General features: G+C 33.7%; 1 protein-coding gene across 30 annotated transcripts in view; it reads left to right on the top strand.

The window, feature by feature from the left end:
* LOC126744584 (protein turtle) overlaps positions 1–17,490 on the top strand; it is a 735,337-nt gene that overhangs the window by 680,652 nt on the left and 37,195 nt on the right. For 25 of the 30 annotated variants that reach the window (XR_007663238.1, XR_007663237.1, XM_050452059.1 and 22 more), the window contains one exon: positions 8,167–8,245. Coding sequence is in view for 27 of the 30 variants with exons in the window: in XM_050452059.1 (XP_050308016.1) it covers positions 8,167–8,245 (79 nt within the window). In the remaining 3 variants the exon portion in view is untranslated. Of the gene's footprint in view, positions 1–8,166; positions 8,246–15,016; positions 15,091–17,490 lie in introns of all 30 variants that reach the window. The other 5 variants (XR_007663236.1, XM_050452081.1, XM_050452082.1 and 2 more) reach the window with 1 other exon arrangement.

The raw sequence follows: 17,490 nt of genomic DNA on the forward strand, positions 1-17,490 counted from the left end.
CAGTTATGGCTAGAACAACTAAAAAATCTAAGAGGCAGTTCAATTCTGAATAAAAAAGGTACTCTTGTTTATTTTATGTAACTCTATCAGTTTTTAAGTTATTTATATTTTAAACATTCAGCGCAAAGAATCCTAAGCCATCGTTATTACATTCCTATTAAAATTTATACTTTTAAATTACTACGATGCTGGGTAACAACAGTAAAGACAACAAATAACAATGAGTAACAATATTAAAAGAAAACTTCAAAGTAAATGTTAACTTTGTGCGTCTTCTTAAAGATCTTTGAATATAATATAACATTTGTCGATTATTTTTGATAATATTAGCAGCTTCTTGAATTTTCTGTCGTAATTCTTCGATAGAATTAATTGTATCTTTGTAAACCATGTCCTTCATCTGTGACCATATTGAGAAGTCAAGACGATTTAAGTCTGGACTTCTAGGTGGCCAAACAAATTCACTGCCACGTCCAATGCACCGGTGAGGAAAATTTTCATTCAGGTGTCGCCGTACTGGCAGAGAAAAATGTGGCGGCACCCCGTCTTGCATAAACCACATGTTCCGCCTTATGGCTAGTGGTACATCTTCTAGTAGTGGATTTAACTGTTGTTCAAAGAAGTTTAAATAGAGGGGCCCGTTCAGATTAGGAAGAAGTTCAAAAGGACCAATAAAAAAACCAGATATCACACCGCACCAAGTATTTACCTTGAATTCATGCTGCTGAAAATGTCGTTCCTTTAGAGCATGTAGATTTTCGGAGTCCCACAAATTATTGTTTTTCCAAATAAAAACACCTTGTCTAGTAAACGTCGTATCATTGATGAAAAGAAGGTCATTAATAAATTACTGATTTTCAGATTGTTTATCTAGCATAAATTAAGCAAACTGTAGGCGAACTGGTAAATCTTGAGGTAGCAAATTTTGTACAGGAGTATAGTGATATGGATAAAGATTCTCTTTCTTTAAAATTCTCTAGATAGACGATTGGCTTATTCCTATTGCCGTACTTAACGTACTTTTCGTGTAAAACTGATAAGTGCTGACACAAGTCTACTTGAAAAAAAGTCAATGTCTCCAGTTCAGAGATTGCCCATTCTTAATAAATCACCCTGTATATACATCTTGGACGTATAAATGATAGTAGACTAGACCCAAACTCTAGTACCCCATATATCAATGCATTACGACTACCGCTGTAGCCAAAAATCGGCAAAAATTTTTAATTTAGTTACAAATAAAGTAGCGTCATACCCATTAAAATACTTATAAATATGAACTTGCTGTTACAAATGTAGCAATATTTTCAGTGGCGGCTCGTGAGCTAAAAATATGAAGGGTTTGCATAGTAGCAAAAGATTTATATTGATTAAGCCTCATCAGTTATCTTCCAAAAAGTAAACAAGGAAAACAGAAGAAAGCCTTTTTCTTACTGCAGCTACATAGTATATATTTGTTACATGAGTAGGGGAAAGTGTTGTACCCTGGGTAATTTTTTGGTATTTTATTTTAAATAAAAAAATTTTATAAAAAAAAAATTAAAACGAATCTTTAAAGATTTCTATTAAATATCTTAAAGACAGACATACAAAACCTTTTAATCAAATGAATGTAATTAATCGAATGAATATATTTGCAAACAAATACTTATTTAACATTAATCGACTAAATTCAACATTAAACTGGAGGTGAGCATCATGAGGTGCAGTTCCGTTTATTTTGTGCGGCTGCGGAAGATTACCTATAATATCACTACGCAAAAAATCATAGGTCTCGGTTGAGTCATTTATAAATTAATTGGTGCTTAAAATTCTGCGAGTCCCACTATTTAGTATTTCGGCAACATAATAAGTGAACGATTTCTTTTCAGCAACTTTCACTAAAACGAAGTCTCCTTGTTGAATATCAAAATCTTCAGATAAGTCGTATATATTTTGGTCATTTTTTAATTCTTCCTCTCTAGCTACTAAGTCCTCAAATGTGTCTTCATTACTACTTGAAGTTGATCTATCATCATATTTAGTAACGCCTATTGGTACATTTTTTAAAACACATTCTTCAACTATTCTCTTAGTAACTGCTTGAACTTTTCTAGATGGTGCATTTGCTAAAGTCTTTCTCTTTTTAAGGCCCTCTATTTCATCTTTCTCTGGAGTGTCAGTAAGGATACGTGCTTTTCCTCTAGCTCTACCTGACTTTATTTTGCGAGCCGATGCTTTCGGATAGGGCCGTAACACTTCAGGCGTAATAACATTTCCTGACGTTCCTCCTTGAAGAAAATTTGATGTAGAGGGATTAGAGCCATCAATTTTCTGAGCTGTGACTTCAGCCTTTTGTTCCCCATTCGATTTAACGTTGTAGACTGATCTAAAGGACGATCGGTCACATATGATGACAAAAACTCGCTCTCTTCAAAAATATTTTTATTGACTGGATAAAGACCATTTACTTCAAACCCCTTCTGAATGTTGGATGTAGTAAATACTTTTGGAAATGCCTTGCCTGCAAGTTCAGCTATATCATAAATCGTAATGGTTTGTCCAGGATGCATAATCATCCACTCGCTACATGCGGCATTATAATAAGTTTTCATGGGCCCAAAAATTGTTCTGTCGAGCGGTTGCATTTTGTCATTAGTATGGGGGTGAAACGTAATCGGAATAATGCAATTTTCTTTGCAAAAATTAATAGCTGTGATATGCACATGGCTATCGTGATTGTCTAAGACTAGTATAACTGGATCTTTAATTAAGGGTTTCACATGATTCTTGAAGTGATTTGAATACTGCAAAAACAATGTTTCGTTTGACCAACCGGACGGATTTGCACCTCCTATGATTCCAACTAGACAACCCTTCAGCATATGGGCCTTAACATTTACTCTTGGAAATATCATCATTGGCGGGATGTGATTGCCAATTGCATTTATTAAGGCTATAAGTGTAACGTTTTGTCCTCGTTCTGCACTGGCCATTTGACCCAACTGTTTTATTCCCTTGGGTCCGATTATTTTTGGTGGTACATGGACAGTTGTTAGGCCTGTCTCGTCGCAGTTCCAAATTAGGTAATTATGTTTGTTTTATTAAAGGACGTTGATTGGGCCAAACTCATAGGCTCGGGTTACCGAAGAGACAAATCTGCATGTCTTTTAAGGAACTGCCTTAGCCATTCCTTTCCAGCTATCTTATTTTGGTCCCAAGAGGGCGGATGTAACTTATTATTTGCAACTGCATACTGGTATGCTAAGGTACGAACAGCCATTTTAGTCAACTCATAATGCAGGCATGCAGCCGTGAAAAGATAGGTTTTTGACTCAGCCTCTTCTTTTTTATTAAAAACCTGTTTCACATTATTGGCAGCAACATATGAAAATTCTGCAGCTCTCGAATTTCTGAAGGACTGTACGTGTCTGATAAGCGTAGTTTTGGATATGTTATAGCATCTTGCCGCTTCCCTAATTGATAACTCCCCACTGATACATTTATTATCTGCTGCAATTATATCCTGGGAGTTTAATTGAGCTCTTTTTGCACCTACTTTACTTCGAGGTATTTTAATATGACTATCTGAAACAAGAGAAAGTCTTTTAAGGTATATCTATATAATTAAAATAAAAGTAAAAATGATATTATTTTCAATAAGATTGTACTTTCTAATAAGTCATGTACCTTGGACCGGTCTAAGGTACATGACTTTTCAGTGACACAATGTACACAACGGTATTATTTCAGCAATTATTTGCTTTCTACTTTTAGGTTATGCCTTTAAGTAAAAAATACATTCAATAATATTAAATTATTCATTAATCTTAAACACCTGTTTTCAATTGTAATAATAAAAATAATTATAATGTTAACAATTTAAACAGATGTTGACGAATAACAAATTGTTCAATAAATTACTTATCACGATGCAAAACACAACACACTTTATAGAAACCCGCACGACTAATTTTTGACATATATATGTAGCTGCCACCTATCGACTGTATCTTTAAACAACTTATTTAGACACATCGAAGAAATATTATACCTATATACATACTGAATAAAATACACTGACTTGAGGTACAGACCGATCCAAGGTACAACACTCTCCTCTACATTTCGCGTTTAATTGTCTTTTGTACTATTTTTTACTTACAACTTGCGTCTTCTTTTTTAAGTGTTTTAGATTGAGATTTTGCAAATATCTACAAAATTATCGATGACATTTATTTTTAATTAATTATAAATAATATTAAAAAAATACAGTGCATCCCAAAAGTTATGTCTAAATTCATTTAAAATTCAGGGGTGTGTTAAAAAAACGCTCGGACCCGTCGATTTTTATTTCAAGTTGCGCATTTTTGTACGTGAAGTTTGTATATATAGGGTTACTCAAAAATAAATTACGACCATCAACTTCATTTTTCCAAATAAAAGCATTTTTTTATTTCATCTTTGAATTTCGCGTGGAATTCTACGTATGTTTCGTGCATCATGTCCTATACCAAAAGTCAACAGTTATCGAAAAAAAGACGATTCATATAACAAATAAAAAAAGAACAAAAATTAACTTAAATGTTCAAAATGGTTGCCATTCACGGCTTGACAATATCCAAGGCGATCAATAAAGTCTCGTTGCACATTTTCAATCATTTCCGGAGTTATGCCGCGCACTTCTCTGCGAATTCTCTCTTTCAAGTCGTCTAGATTATTTGGCCTATTAACAAATACCTTCGACTTGAGGTATCACCACAAAAAAAAGTCCATTGGTGTTAGGTCAGGCGACCTAGCAGGCCATTCGATGGGTCCTCTCCTTCCTATCCACCGGTTGGGAAAGGTTTCATCCAAAAATGTATGCACAGTGGCAGCATAGTGCGGAGAGAAGTATATATACAAACTTCGCGTACAAAAATGCGCAACTTGAAATAAAAATCGACGGGTCCGAGCGTTTTTTTTTTCGAATACACCCCTGAATTTAGACATAACTTTTGGGATGCACTGTATAATAAGAAACACTTTAAACAAAAGAGGCCAATATTACTTGTCGAAACAGAGAAATATCGTTACCTTATATTAATATTAATTCGTTGGCGCTACAGAAACTCCAGCCGATTTTCTCATTTAACTAATTCTCTTAAGACTATACACCCAGCAGCTCCGCTTTAGGTCGCCCAGTTAAGTTTTTGTGGTAAGTAGCTCAAATAAAAGATAAATACTACGCTGAATAACTGTGTCACCATTAAGGTCGTTGCCGTTGGTCTTGTGATTTTTGCTCGTTATATAATCTAAATGGATTTTTTGTAGCGACAATAAGTATTTAAATAAAAAACTTATTAACCCATTTTTGCCCTTATGTACTAGCCGCCACTGAATAACAAAATTACCCTGTATACTCTATACAGGGTGTCATTGAAATGGTGTAAAAAAATTCGGGGGGTGATAGTACTCCTAAAAATTTTAAAAAAAGTTCCTATAACTATAGGGCGGAAAATGCATATTAAGGGAGTTAGGGGCACTGAAAGGGTAAATTTAAAAAACGGTTTTTTGAAATTGTAGGCTTAAAAAACGAGATAAAATTTCGAAAAAAAATCCTCTGCCATAAATTTTGACCCAAAATCAAATGGTGATACTGAAAAATAATTTGGAAAATCGGAAAGGGTAGTTTTTGCAAGGGTAGGGGGTTAATTCGTGAATAACTTTTTTTAGGTTATTTTTTTCGCAACGTGGGTTCATTTTTTAAAAACTACATACTTTTTCCTACAAAAAAGGTACTCTTGTTGCACATCGCCCAGAACGATGGTTTTCGAGAAAATTGAAGGCAAAAAGTTTGCTCTGATGGGTTGCTAACTGGTTAAACAACATAAACCTATGAAAGTTATGGGGTTTCAAAAGTAAACACGAAGTTATTAAATAATTAATTGAAAAATCTAAATTTTATGATTTTTAAAACATCTTATTGCTTTAAAAAACGAAATAAACCAATTACCAAAATTCCTTATTAAAATAATGCATTTCTTAATTCATTCATAGTAAATGTTCAAAGTGACCACCATTCATTTCAATGCAGACATCTGCTCTTCTTCTCCATGATCTGCGTACCCTGTGGAATATCCCTGGGGTTGTACGAATTTGATTGGAACAGTCGATAATGCGTTGACGTAGTTGCTCTTCAGTATTAATCGGCACTGAGTAAACCAAAGTTTTCAAGTGGCCCCAGAAGTAGAAATCTAATGGATTAAGATCTGGTGATCTTGCTGGCCAAGCTTGTGGACCACCACGTCCTATCCAACGCCTCTCAAAAACTTGGTTTAAATGATTCCTCACCGCTAGCGGAAAATGAGCTGGTGCACCATCATGCATAAAATACGTGATCTGCCTCTGTGCTATGGGAACTTCCTCCAAAAGTGCTGGTAGATCATGTATTAGAAAATTAAGGTAACTTTGACCATTTAGCCTAAAATGTTTATTATTATAAATAACAAGCGACTTTTCAAAAGGTGTCAAATTAACCTCGGGGGTAGAAAAAATGGTCCAATAAGTCTATCGCCAAGAATTCCCGCCCAAACATTAACTGAGAATCGAATTTGGTGTCGACTTTCCACAACAGCATGAGGGTTCTCATCGGACCAGTGATGTGTATTATGGTAATTGAAAATTCCATTTCTTGTAAACCCAGCTTCATCCGTGCATAAAATATTTGCCAAAAAAAGGGGTTCTTGTACCTGTTTTCTTAATAACCAACGACAGAAGATGACTCGAGCGGGATAGTCTGCCGGAGCAAGAGCTTGTACCCTTTGGATGTGATACGGATGCAGGAGTTGAGTCTTAAGAGTCATCCACACAGAATGGCGACTCACGTTTTCCCGCGCTGCAATTCTCCTTACAGATATCCCCGGATCTTCCTCTACATGTGCTAAAATGCGCTCCTCAACATCAGGTGTACGTACCATCAAGTTACGGCCACGGTCTTGGTTTCTATGTCCAAATGAACCTGTGTCTCTTAGGCGCTGATGAATTCTCGCAAATATCCGGTGAGAAGGTGCCCTGCGATTTGGATATTTTTGGACATACAAGCGCTTAGCCAAAAGACCGTTTCCGTTTGCTCTTCCATAAATAAAATGCGTATCTGCCAGTTCACACACAGGGTATTCCATAATTTGTGAAATTTTACGTTTACGCACACTTCAACAACAATCAACTGACAAAAATATTTATGAACCAGAACATTTCTTTTGCGTACATGCAAAATAAATAAAGTGATAAGACCGCATACCTTCAATAGCTACGTTTACCCCGCGAGTACCAAATATTCAGTACGCGGACTAAAACCTCTACATATTCTCAAACCTATTAAGTCACAATTTGGAATAATTTACGTGTAAACTTGTCAACTCGCGCACGTTGAGTTTGAGAATAGGGGATTGGGTCCGCGTATTGAATATTTGGTACTCGCGGTGTAAACTAGGCTAATGAATCAAATAAGTATGCATTTAATAAGGAATTTTGGTAATTGGTTATTTCGTTTTTTTAAAGCAATACGATGTTTTAAAAATCATGAAATTTAGATTTTTCAATTAATTATTTAATAACTACTTGTTTACTTTTGAAACCCCATAACTTTCATGAGTTTATGTTGTTTAACCAGTTAGCAGCCCATCAGAGCAAACTTTTTGCCTTCAATTTTCTCGAAAACCATCGTTCTGGGCGATGTGCAACAAGAGTACCTTTTTTGTAGGAAAAAGTATGTAGTTTTTAAAAAATGAACCCACGTTGCGAAGAAAATAACCTAAAAAAAGTTATTCACGAATTAACCCCCTACCCTTGCAAAAACTACCCTTTCCGATTTTCCAAATTATTTTTCAGTATCACCATTTGATTTTGGGTCAAAATTTATGGCAGAGGATTTTTTTTTCGAAATTTTATCTCGTTTTTTAAGCCTACAATTTAAAAAAAACCGTTTTTTAAATTTACCCTTTCAGTGCCCCTAACTCCCTTAATATGCATTTTCCACCCTATAGTTATAGGAACTTTTTTTAACATTTTTAGGAGTACTATCACCCCCCGAATTTTTTTACACCATTTCAATGACACCCTGTATATATCTTTATATGGTTAGCAACAGAATGTCAAAGAATATAAATTGTAACTAATATATATATTTTTATTTTACTTTTATAGCATACAACATGGTAGCTTGTAGAATCTCCGATGCCAGAAACGGAAGCGGAGCTACCGAGAGTCAAGTGCCTTTGAAAAAGTAAGTTTATTGTACGCACTTAATTAATTTCGTAACTATAATAGTTCGTAACTTGTATTAATTTTCAAATTGAAAAGAGCGTAAAACTTTTTAACAACATAATTTAATGACTAGATTAGGATTAACTAGTTTTAAGCTCTTTTTATACCATTTAAACATAAATAACGTAACTCACAAAAACTAAATAGACGTAAAGCTTGTAATGTAAATTTATGGCTCGGTACATTGGTTTGAGGTTAATGGGCTATTAATTTGTAGAACAGGGTTATAGAAGAATACGTCTAGAAATAATAAGTAGGGGCTATTCGTGTAATATATTTCAAAAATACTTTCATATTAACTAACAAACTAATATAATTTTACATATGTATATAACCATTATTTTAAATAATTAATATTACTGGTCGAATTTATTAGTTTTAAGTATTACTACACTCATCTTATTTTAGGGAAAAAAAATCTTTAGCTGGAGTTTATCATTACGCTGTTACTTATCCAAAACCTATAAAATTATATTTCTTTAAGACTATATCTTAACCATGACTTGTAGTTCTGAATTGTTAACAGCTTACATCCAGTTCCTGCATTCTTCCTCTGAATCTAGAATAGCCTGGTGTTATAGATTAGGCACCATGATTTTACATTTTCAATATAATTACAATCTGCTACTTGCTACTAGAATTACATTTCTTTTAATTAGTTCTGTCTGTTAAATCTTATTTATTGTTAATTTATTGAACATGCGAACCCTGTCAAAATAGGCGCCTATAGTTAAGTGAAATTTGTATAAAATACAAATTTCACTTAACAAATTATTGATGCCTTTAATTACTATCGGAATATCTTTCATTTAAGTTTGTTCCATTTTTAAGATTAAGGTCAGTTCTTTATTAAAGTGTAATCACCATGTTTAAAAATAACTTAATACAATTAAAACCTAACTCGTGAAACTAATTTTACAATAATGAAGTGATAAATAAAAAACAAATCCAGATTGTCTATTCTGGGTTCTTTTTTCCAAGCTATACGGCCATTACGACTACCATCTTCTTCTTGAGGTGCCTATCCTCTCAGGATGTTAATCACCTTGCTCCAAATTACTTTATTCATTGCCGCTCTGAATGGAGCTATTAATGTCAGTCCATCCATATTCACAAATTTAGCAGCCACGATATTCGTCTACGTCCTGCTGACTTTCGACCGTCTATTTTTTCCTAAAAGATAAGTTGAAGAAGGTAGTATTTTTATTTCTAATGATGTGTCCGAAATATTCCAATTTTCTGCGTTTCTATTTATTAGGTATTTATCGGTGGACAACTACAGATGCTTTGCAATACATCTTTCCCCACTGATTCATTTGACACGTAGTATATGGGATTATGAGCATTCTTGTTGTTCCTGCGTTGAAATACATCTTTACCGTTTGCATCCTTTGAAACATGGTGTATCCATGAGTATGTGGCGTTAGCACTATGCGCATCGCAATGCATATATGCGCTTAAATGAGGTATCGGTAAAGGTCCATGCTCCCTATAGAAGGGTTGAAAGTACAAAGCGTTTTACAATTCTTTTTCTGATATGGATGTTGAGAGATAGGTTGCATAGTATGTTACGTATATTACTAAATATACCTCTTGCTTTTTCGAGTGATCCCAGCCTCTATTCAAGGTGCAGCCCAGGTATGTAACAGCCTCGTCCATTGTGGGAGCAATATTCTAAACGGTAAACTGTACGTTGCCGTAATGATAATCAATATGTATGTCTTCTTACGGTTTATCTTCATACCATATCTGTTGCATGTAGTCTCTACACGGTCAAACTCTCTGAAGTCCTTCAGTAGTTTCTACTACTCTAAGGACGGTCTCATCAACATATCTAAGGTTATTTATTATTTCTCCGTTGAAGCACTCCTCTTCTTACGTCAAACTTTCCTGATGTCCTGATGTTTCATTATTGACTCAATCAATGGCTTAGTCCATTTACCATGTTGGACTATCAAAGGCCTTTTCAAAATCTAAGAAGCATGCAAAGACGTCTGCGTTGATGTCCCGTGCTCGTTGAATCTAACCTGCATGAAGATCAAGGCATCTCGGGTGTCAAGTCCCGGTGTCAAGTCCCTTCCTGAAACCAAACTGTGTATCGTTTATTCTCTCGTCGAGTCTTCTTTACATGCATGCTTGGATGAAATTAAGGTTAGGTTTTAGGATGTGACCATCAAGCTGATTATTCTGTTACCTGCGCCTTTTTGGGAAGTGGGATCAATACCGACAGCATCCAGTCGTTTGGCATTTGGCCGCCTATATAAATTTTGTTAATGAGGTTGGTCAACAGTTTTAACTGTACTTAAAGTCCAGTAGTTTAAGGATTTCTCCATGAATCTGCTCTAGCCCTGGAGCTTTGTTGTTTTTTACTCATTTGATAGCTGATTTTACTTCCTCCTGTGTGATGATAGGCCCTTCCTCGTCGCCCACTGCGGGCACATTATCGGGGTTTTTATCTCCGAAAAGTTCTTTTATTTACTGCTTCCGTATTATAAGTTTTTGTTCAGTCTCAATAATAATGTTCTAATTCGAGTCCAAGAATATTTCTTGACCCTGTCTTTAACATATTCATGTTGCTTTTTTAATTTTCTTATAAAGGTTAAATTCATTAACCGTATAATATTAATTCGTATTTTTCTTGCAAGATCTCGATTTTGACACATTTTTCCTGTAGTCACCGTTCTTTAGCCCTTTTAATTGCTCTTAAGATTCTTCTGTATAGTTCCTTGTATTTTATTATCCCTGTTTCTTCGTTGTCTTCTGTCTTTTATTATAAATTCCTAGCTAGAGCTTATAATACATTGTTGTCTTTTTATTATCCTGTCCGGTCTTAGTTCTTTTTCTGTGACAGAGGTTGTAGATAATATTCCGCCTTCGCTACGGTTAAGGTAATTTGTTTGAAAAGCTACGTACAAAATAAACTCCTTAAAATTTGTTTGACGAGTTTGTCTGGTATATTTCGGGATAAACGCTAGGACACATTAAGTTTGAATTCTATTGGGACGTATTTTTTATATAGCCGTACAATACACCGTGGCCCAAAAACAAGATATTGTGTTACACTTGTTAAGTTACCTGCTAAGTTGTAGTAAATATTGAGCAATGATTTATTCAATTTATGAAAAGGTGGACATAACAAAACTGTATTTCAAACATCGAAACAAATACTGCTCGATTATTTAGAGCCTTATATCCAAACAAAAATAATAATGATAAATATGTGCCTAACTATAACATTTGAAAAAACTAGATCTTCGCCTAATATTTGCTATGACCACCATTGAAAAAATCGACCAGTTAGAAATGAAGGTGCTTCATTTCTAACTGGTCACTTAAAATATCTGATGGACACTAAATAAAATGGACACTTAAAATATCCAAAGCGCTCGTAGGTGGACTCGAATTCGCATTTGCTTTGTGAGGTACTCTCGCAATATTCTGAAAAAATAATTGTGCAGACCGGCATTTGCGGAAAAAATATTGTTCGACCTTTTTTTATTGAGAATGTTAGAAAACACAATAGCTCAGCAAATTACCGAAATAATACAAAAATAAATAGTTAATTATAGTGAAAATTACATCAATTTCCAATACCATGGTGCACTATCGCTATGTGTGGCTCCAGTACGACAGTTTTTGGGTACCCATATCTCGATCGACAGACTAAGCCTTATTGAGTGGCCGCCGAGATCTCCGGACTTCTTTAGATTACTTGCTTTGAGCGAGATTGTAAAGTAAAGTTTTGAGTACAAAGTCACATTTTGTTCGGGAATAAGACAGATAAATCAAGACAAGTTCGAAAATATGAGGAATAGATTCGAACAAAAACTTCGAAACATTCGAACACAAACCACGTCCATTAAAATGGACATTGGGTCTTAACCTAAACAAAAATTCCTAATATATATATTTTTTTCAATAATATTTCAGTCTAAACCTATGAAAACGCAGAAAAGAACTTCAATTTATTTGCTATGGAACTCCATGAAACAGTTTCTGTTGCCAGTAATGCACAAAAATGTGTTACATGTATTACAAAAAAACTTTTGTTTTTGTGCCAAAAAGTGTTTTTTTTGGCACAAGAGTCATTTTTACATCTAACCGAATTTTTTAAGTCTGTGGCAATTTCTGGAAAGTGTTCTTTCCGTTTTCTTTCGGTGCCCAATGACGATGACGGTGAATCGACAAAGATATTTCCCTCAGGATTTCTTCAAGTACCTACACCTCGGATGTTTTCTTGGGATTCACTTTGTGGATTAGGTGTATTTGTCAAAAGTTGAGTGGCAAGTCGATTTTAAAATCTAAATATTGTTGAATTTGGCGTGGAGGGATTTTAAATATTTTTTATCTCTATAAGTTAGCCATTGCTAGATCAAAGAAATGGAAAATAACCCTTACAGTCCATTTTTTTGATCTGGCTCGAATTCGATAATAGCTAATCATTCGGTCTATCAAGTCTATTCCTCCCATACAATCGTTGTATTTAGCAACAACGTTTGGCTCTTTTAACCTAAATGTATTAAGAGTCTTTCTTAGACCACCTTTTCACTTATAACTAGGTTGAATTCCTAGAGCAGTAGATGCCAAAAGTACAGATTTCAGATCATACCATTGTACAACTACTATTTCGCCATCTTGTCTTACAATTTGTTCCAAGCTGCCTCTGCCTATCTTGGCCATCATTTTTCCCGAAATTAAATTTGCTGCCGCTGGTACACGAGATTTCATTATGGTTTTAGTACAATATTTCTCTTGTTGACGAAGATATTCGAGAAGTGGTATTGTCGTGAAATATCTATCGCAGTACACATGACTTTCAAGAAATAATGTCCTTCCAAGGCGAACAACAGCAGAAGGTCCAACACCAAGTCGTTTTACAGAATTATCTGGAAAAGTATCTTTTCCTTGATATAATTCAAAGTCTACGACAAGACCATCAGGGGCAGCAACAACAAAATTTCTCAAGCCATCTGGATTTGGCTTTCCTCTAACGAACTGCTTCATTTTACAAGTCCCTGTAAATGCGATCATCTGTTCATCTACAGCAACCACTTTCTTTCTAGGTAGCTGCAAACACCCCTGCCATACTGCTTTTATAATAGGACGTACTTTCCAAAATTTGTCAGACCTGCGTACCTCTTCAGCGATGCTCCTATCAATGACGATTTTAAGGTTACTTCTTATAGCAAAAAATCTATCTCGAGTCATTGTATCTGCAATAGCTGAAACTTTAGTGGTTTTTGCCCAGTACATTCTGATTTTGGGATCTTTTAGACAGGACATCAAACAAACTATTCCAAAAAAATGGTTAATCTCATTAAGAGTCAATTTAAGAGATACTCCTTTAAGTTCAACGTACCTTGCATTTGTGCAATCACACACTTTTTGGAATAACTCATCTTCAAAGTACATGGCTAAATACGATTTTGCAGTCCAATCATACCGGAGCTCTGCGCTGCATTCACTAGAGGGGCCTTACAAATTTGGAGGTGCAAAAGTATCATCTCTTCTCCAAGACTTTCGCTTTAAAGGATCCACAGATTGCTTGGCCATTTTTAAGTTTTCTCTCAAGACACTAAGAGGAATTCGATCTACTTCTTCTTCCTCCTCACTGCTGCTTACTAGTTCTTCATTAATTATATCTTCTTCTCTCCCAATTAAATTATCCATAGTTTCAATTTCTCCTTCATCATTAGACATTTCAACGTCAGAGTCATCATTTCCAATGATTTTTAGTACTTGCTCCAATTTTTCGTCATCTTCCCCTGGCCGAAGCACTCTTTGATTGCCAAAAATTCCTAAAATAAATTTTATAAGTTAATTTAAAATGTGCATGAGATAGACCCAATGTCCATTTAAATAGACGCGAATAACTCAAGGGTAATAGAAAACTTATTTAAATTTTTTATTATTGTAATGTTATTTAAATTTGTCTATTAAACATTTGCAAATAAAAACTTTCACAAAAATCATTACAAAACGTTAAAAAATAGGCTACATACCATCATAGCGAGAACCGCGTGCAGCCGCCATCACAACCGAATCGGACTGAATCGGACTGGGTGGCAGCACCGAAGTGCCCAACGTAGTGGATGCGAGGTCTAAGCTGCTTAAATAATAAATTAACGAAACTGGAAACATAAAACTGGCATATCCATTTAAATGGACGCTAGGTCCCAGGAGGATATATACTAAAATCTTAACGGAAAATATAAAAATTGGAATATCTATGTAAGAATCTGCAGCGCGTTTCAATATCTTATTCTTGCACCACCATGTATTAGATAGATAGATTAGTATGGCTATAGATGAAAAGACCCTAAAAATTAAAATTGACATATCCGTATACGTTTTAAAATTGACACCATCTATAAACGTTAGATATATCCTTTAACTCCTTTTTTACAATCTGCAACATATGAAATTCTCGATTTTTGGAATATAGCTAATCTGCAGTTTTATATTTTTCTTCTAAAAAATAGTGTTTCTATTGTCTATTTCTATCATATCACCTAATAAGTTCCTTAAAATTTTTTGTTTGTTTCACTAAAACGACAAATTTTTAAAAACACTAACCAAAATCATAATTAAGACAAATACTAAATTACATGTTTCTTATGATAAAGTTTTCGTCAGTGCTACAACTCTATGTTTTCCTAATGAAATCATAATACACGAATAGCCCGATTTATTTTCAGCACATGAGCCAAATAAATAATTTTTGCTTTAGGACGGTTGAGTCCGAGTCGTATCGTGATTACGAGAGCGTGTTTATAATTCCCGGGACATCTGTTGACACAAACCGTAAGCTCAAATTTTTTAGATCTTTTTAAAACCTGCGGTAATATGTTTATGAAATCTCCCAAAACTTTGTTCTTTTTTCACTTTCTAATGTATAAGACTATTTCATCATCCAGAATACGAATCTATGTCCCTAGTGTTCTTCTGTAGATTTTTTTTTAATTATGACTTTGTTATAAATTGAGTATCATTTTACCTATAATTGTGTACTCAGAAGAATTTTATTTTGCTAAACGGTTGGTTGGTTACCGCAGCTAATAATGAGATCTCTATAGATACGTAGAGTTACAGAATATAATTCCTATTTTGCTTTCTTTTACTGCTATATTCTCTACAACCTTTTCTGTTTATTTATTGCACAATAACAAATTTATCACTTTGATGTTAAATTTCCTGTAGAATTGGGTACTTTCAGGAAGAAATAATATATATTGTCTCTAAATAATTGTTAATTAAATTATTATAATAAAAAGATATAAATCTTATTTCATTAAAGGATAACTTAAATTTAGACGACCATATAATTTTTGCTATATTTTATCAAAACTACAAAAGAAATTCCAAATTAAGAAAAGGCAAAATATTCACAGTAAAAAAAATCCTAAGCCATTTTGCAATAATTGTTAAATTTAATAACAAATTATGTAGATATTAATTATTATTTTATCTAGATGTCCCAGGAATGCCATAGTGAAACATTCCCAGAATACAGCAGCTCTGTACTAAATATTTAAAACTTCAAGTTAAATTTCAACAATATTTATTATTAACATTAAAACTAAATAATACCCTAACTCAATGTTTTCTTAAAATTTTTATTTAAAAAGACTAACTCATACCAAATTATCAATAATAAAACATTATGAATTTTTTTTACTTTACTTAAGATACTTTCTTTCGACAAGTTAATATATGAATACAAACTGAATATTGGTAATTTTTAAATATGGCCTTATTTTCTTAGGATTTCAAATGCAATAAATATTTTTTATAAATTTATTAAAATATTTATATTCTGTGACTTTGGTGTGCTTCATTTGTTCCTGGAATGTATAGATCAGGTCTTAGGGCCTGTATAATATATGTGTTCTGTGCATTAGTTCATTTTTGTCATATACTGTAATACGCGTTGAGTTATGTTAGCTTAATATTAAAAATACAATGGCTAAACAAAGGTTTATACTTTGGTAGTTTAAATAATGTCATAATTATTTTATTGATTGAAAAAAATTACTTTCATAAAAATAACAGTTAATCAAAACTAATTATTATTATTTATATTACTTATTTATTATTATTACTTATTATTAACTTAGACTTAAAGTAAAAATAATTTTTACATAATATATAGAAAATTTCGAAACTGTTAAATTACATGTAAGTACATGTCTAATACAGGATAATATTACGGTTTAGTGGTACTAATTTTTTTAATAGGATGAATTTTAATGAATCTTAGATTAACTTGAACTAATGCGCTATTGAATCCTCGCACTTGGTATTTAGAAAAGGATTTAGAATCAGCTGCAGTTAGATTTGACAACGAGTTACAAAAAATGTACTCGAACGACAACTATTAGACATTAAAGTAAATGATACATGGATCAATAATATACGGTTTGTAGATGACACAGTCCTGATAGCAGATAATATAAATGCATCGTCGCCTTATGGGAATTATCAAAAATATAATAAAGACAAAATTCCAAGTAATCACCCACAAATTAGACGAGTTAAAGAATTTAAAGCCCTCATACGAAAGTGAAGGCATAGAACAATAATTAAAAAACGTTTAACTACCCAGGAACTTGTTTATGTGAAAACTGGTCTTCAAACGTAGAAATTAAATGCCGGATAGAAAAAGCAAAAAGCTCATTGAATGAAATTTATGAAATTCAAAAACTCTGACTTTGACATTTACCTCAGAATAAGATTCACAAAATTTCACTTATTGTCCGTACTCTTGTACGGTATGGGTTGCTGGACATTTAAGATTAGCACGATGAAAAAGTGCTAGAAATATTTTAAATATGGATCTATCAAAGAATCTTGAAAGTCCCCATGTGGGACGGTAGGAAGAGAACGCAGAGTGCTGAGCATGATAGAACGCAGAAAAACAGTGAATCTTGGACATGTGCTACGCATAGAAAAGGATAATTTGCTCCAACTATTAGGAATAGAAGGAAAAATAGGAGGAAGAAGGAGTTATGTAGAAAAGAGGATGTCGTGGGTCCGAAATATTAATCATTGGACAGAAATAGATACTACAAGAAAATTAATTCATACCATAAGAAAAAGGCCTGGTCATGGTCCGAAGTAATCAGAAACATTCACTAATGGATAGCAGTGGAAGAAGAAGAAGAAGAATTGTTAGATATTGGGCTTAACAATATTTTATTTGGT

The sequence above is a fragment of the Anthonomus grandis genome, chromosome 14 (genome assembly GCF_022605725.1).
Source record: "Anthonomus grandis grandis chromosome 14, icAntGran1.3, whole genome shotgun sequence".
Classification (NCBI taxonomy): domain Eukaryota; kingdom Metazoa; phylum Arthropoda; class Insecta; order Coleoptera; family Curculionidae; genus Anthonomus; species Anthonomus grandis.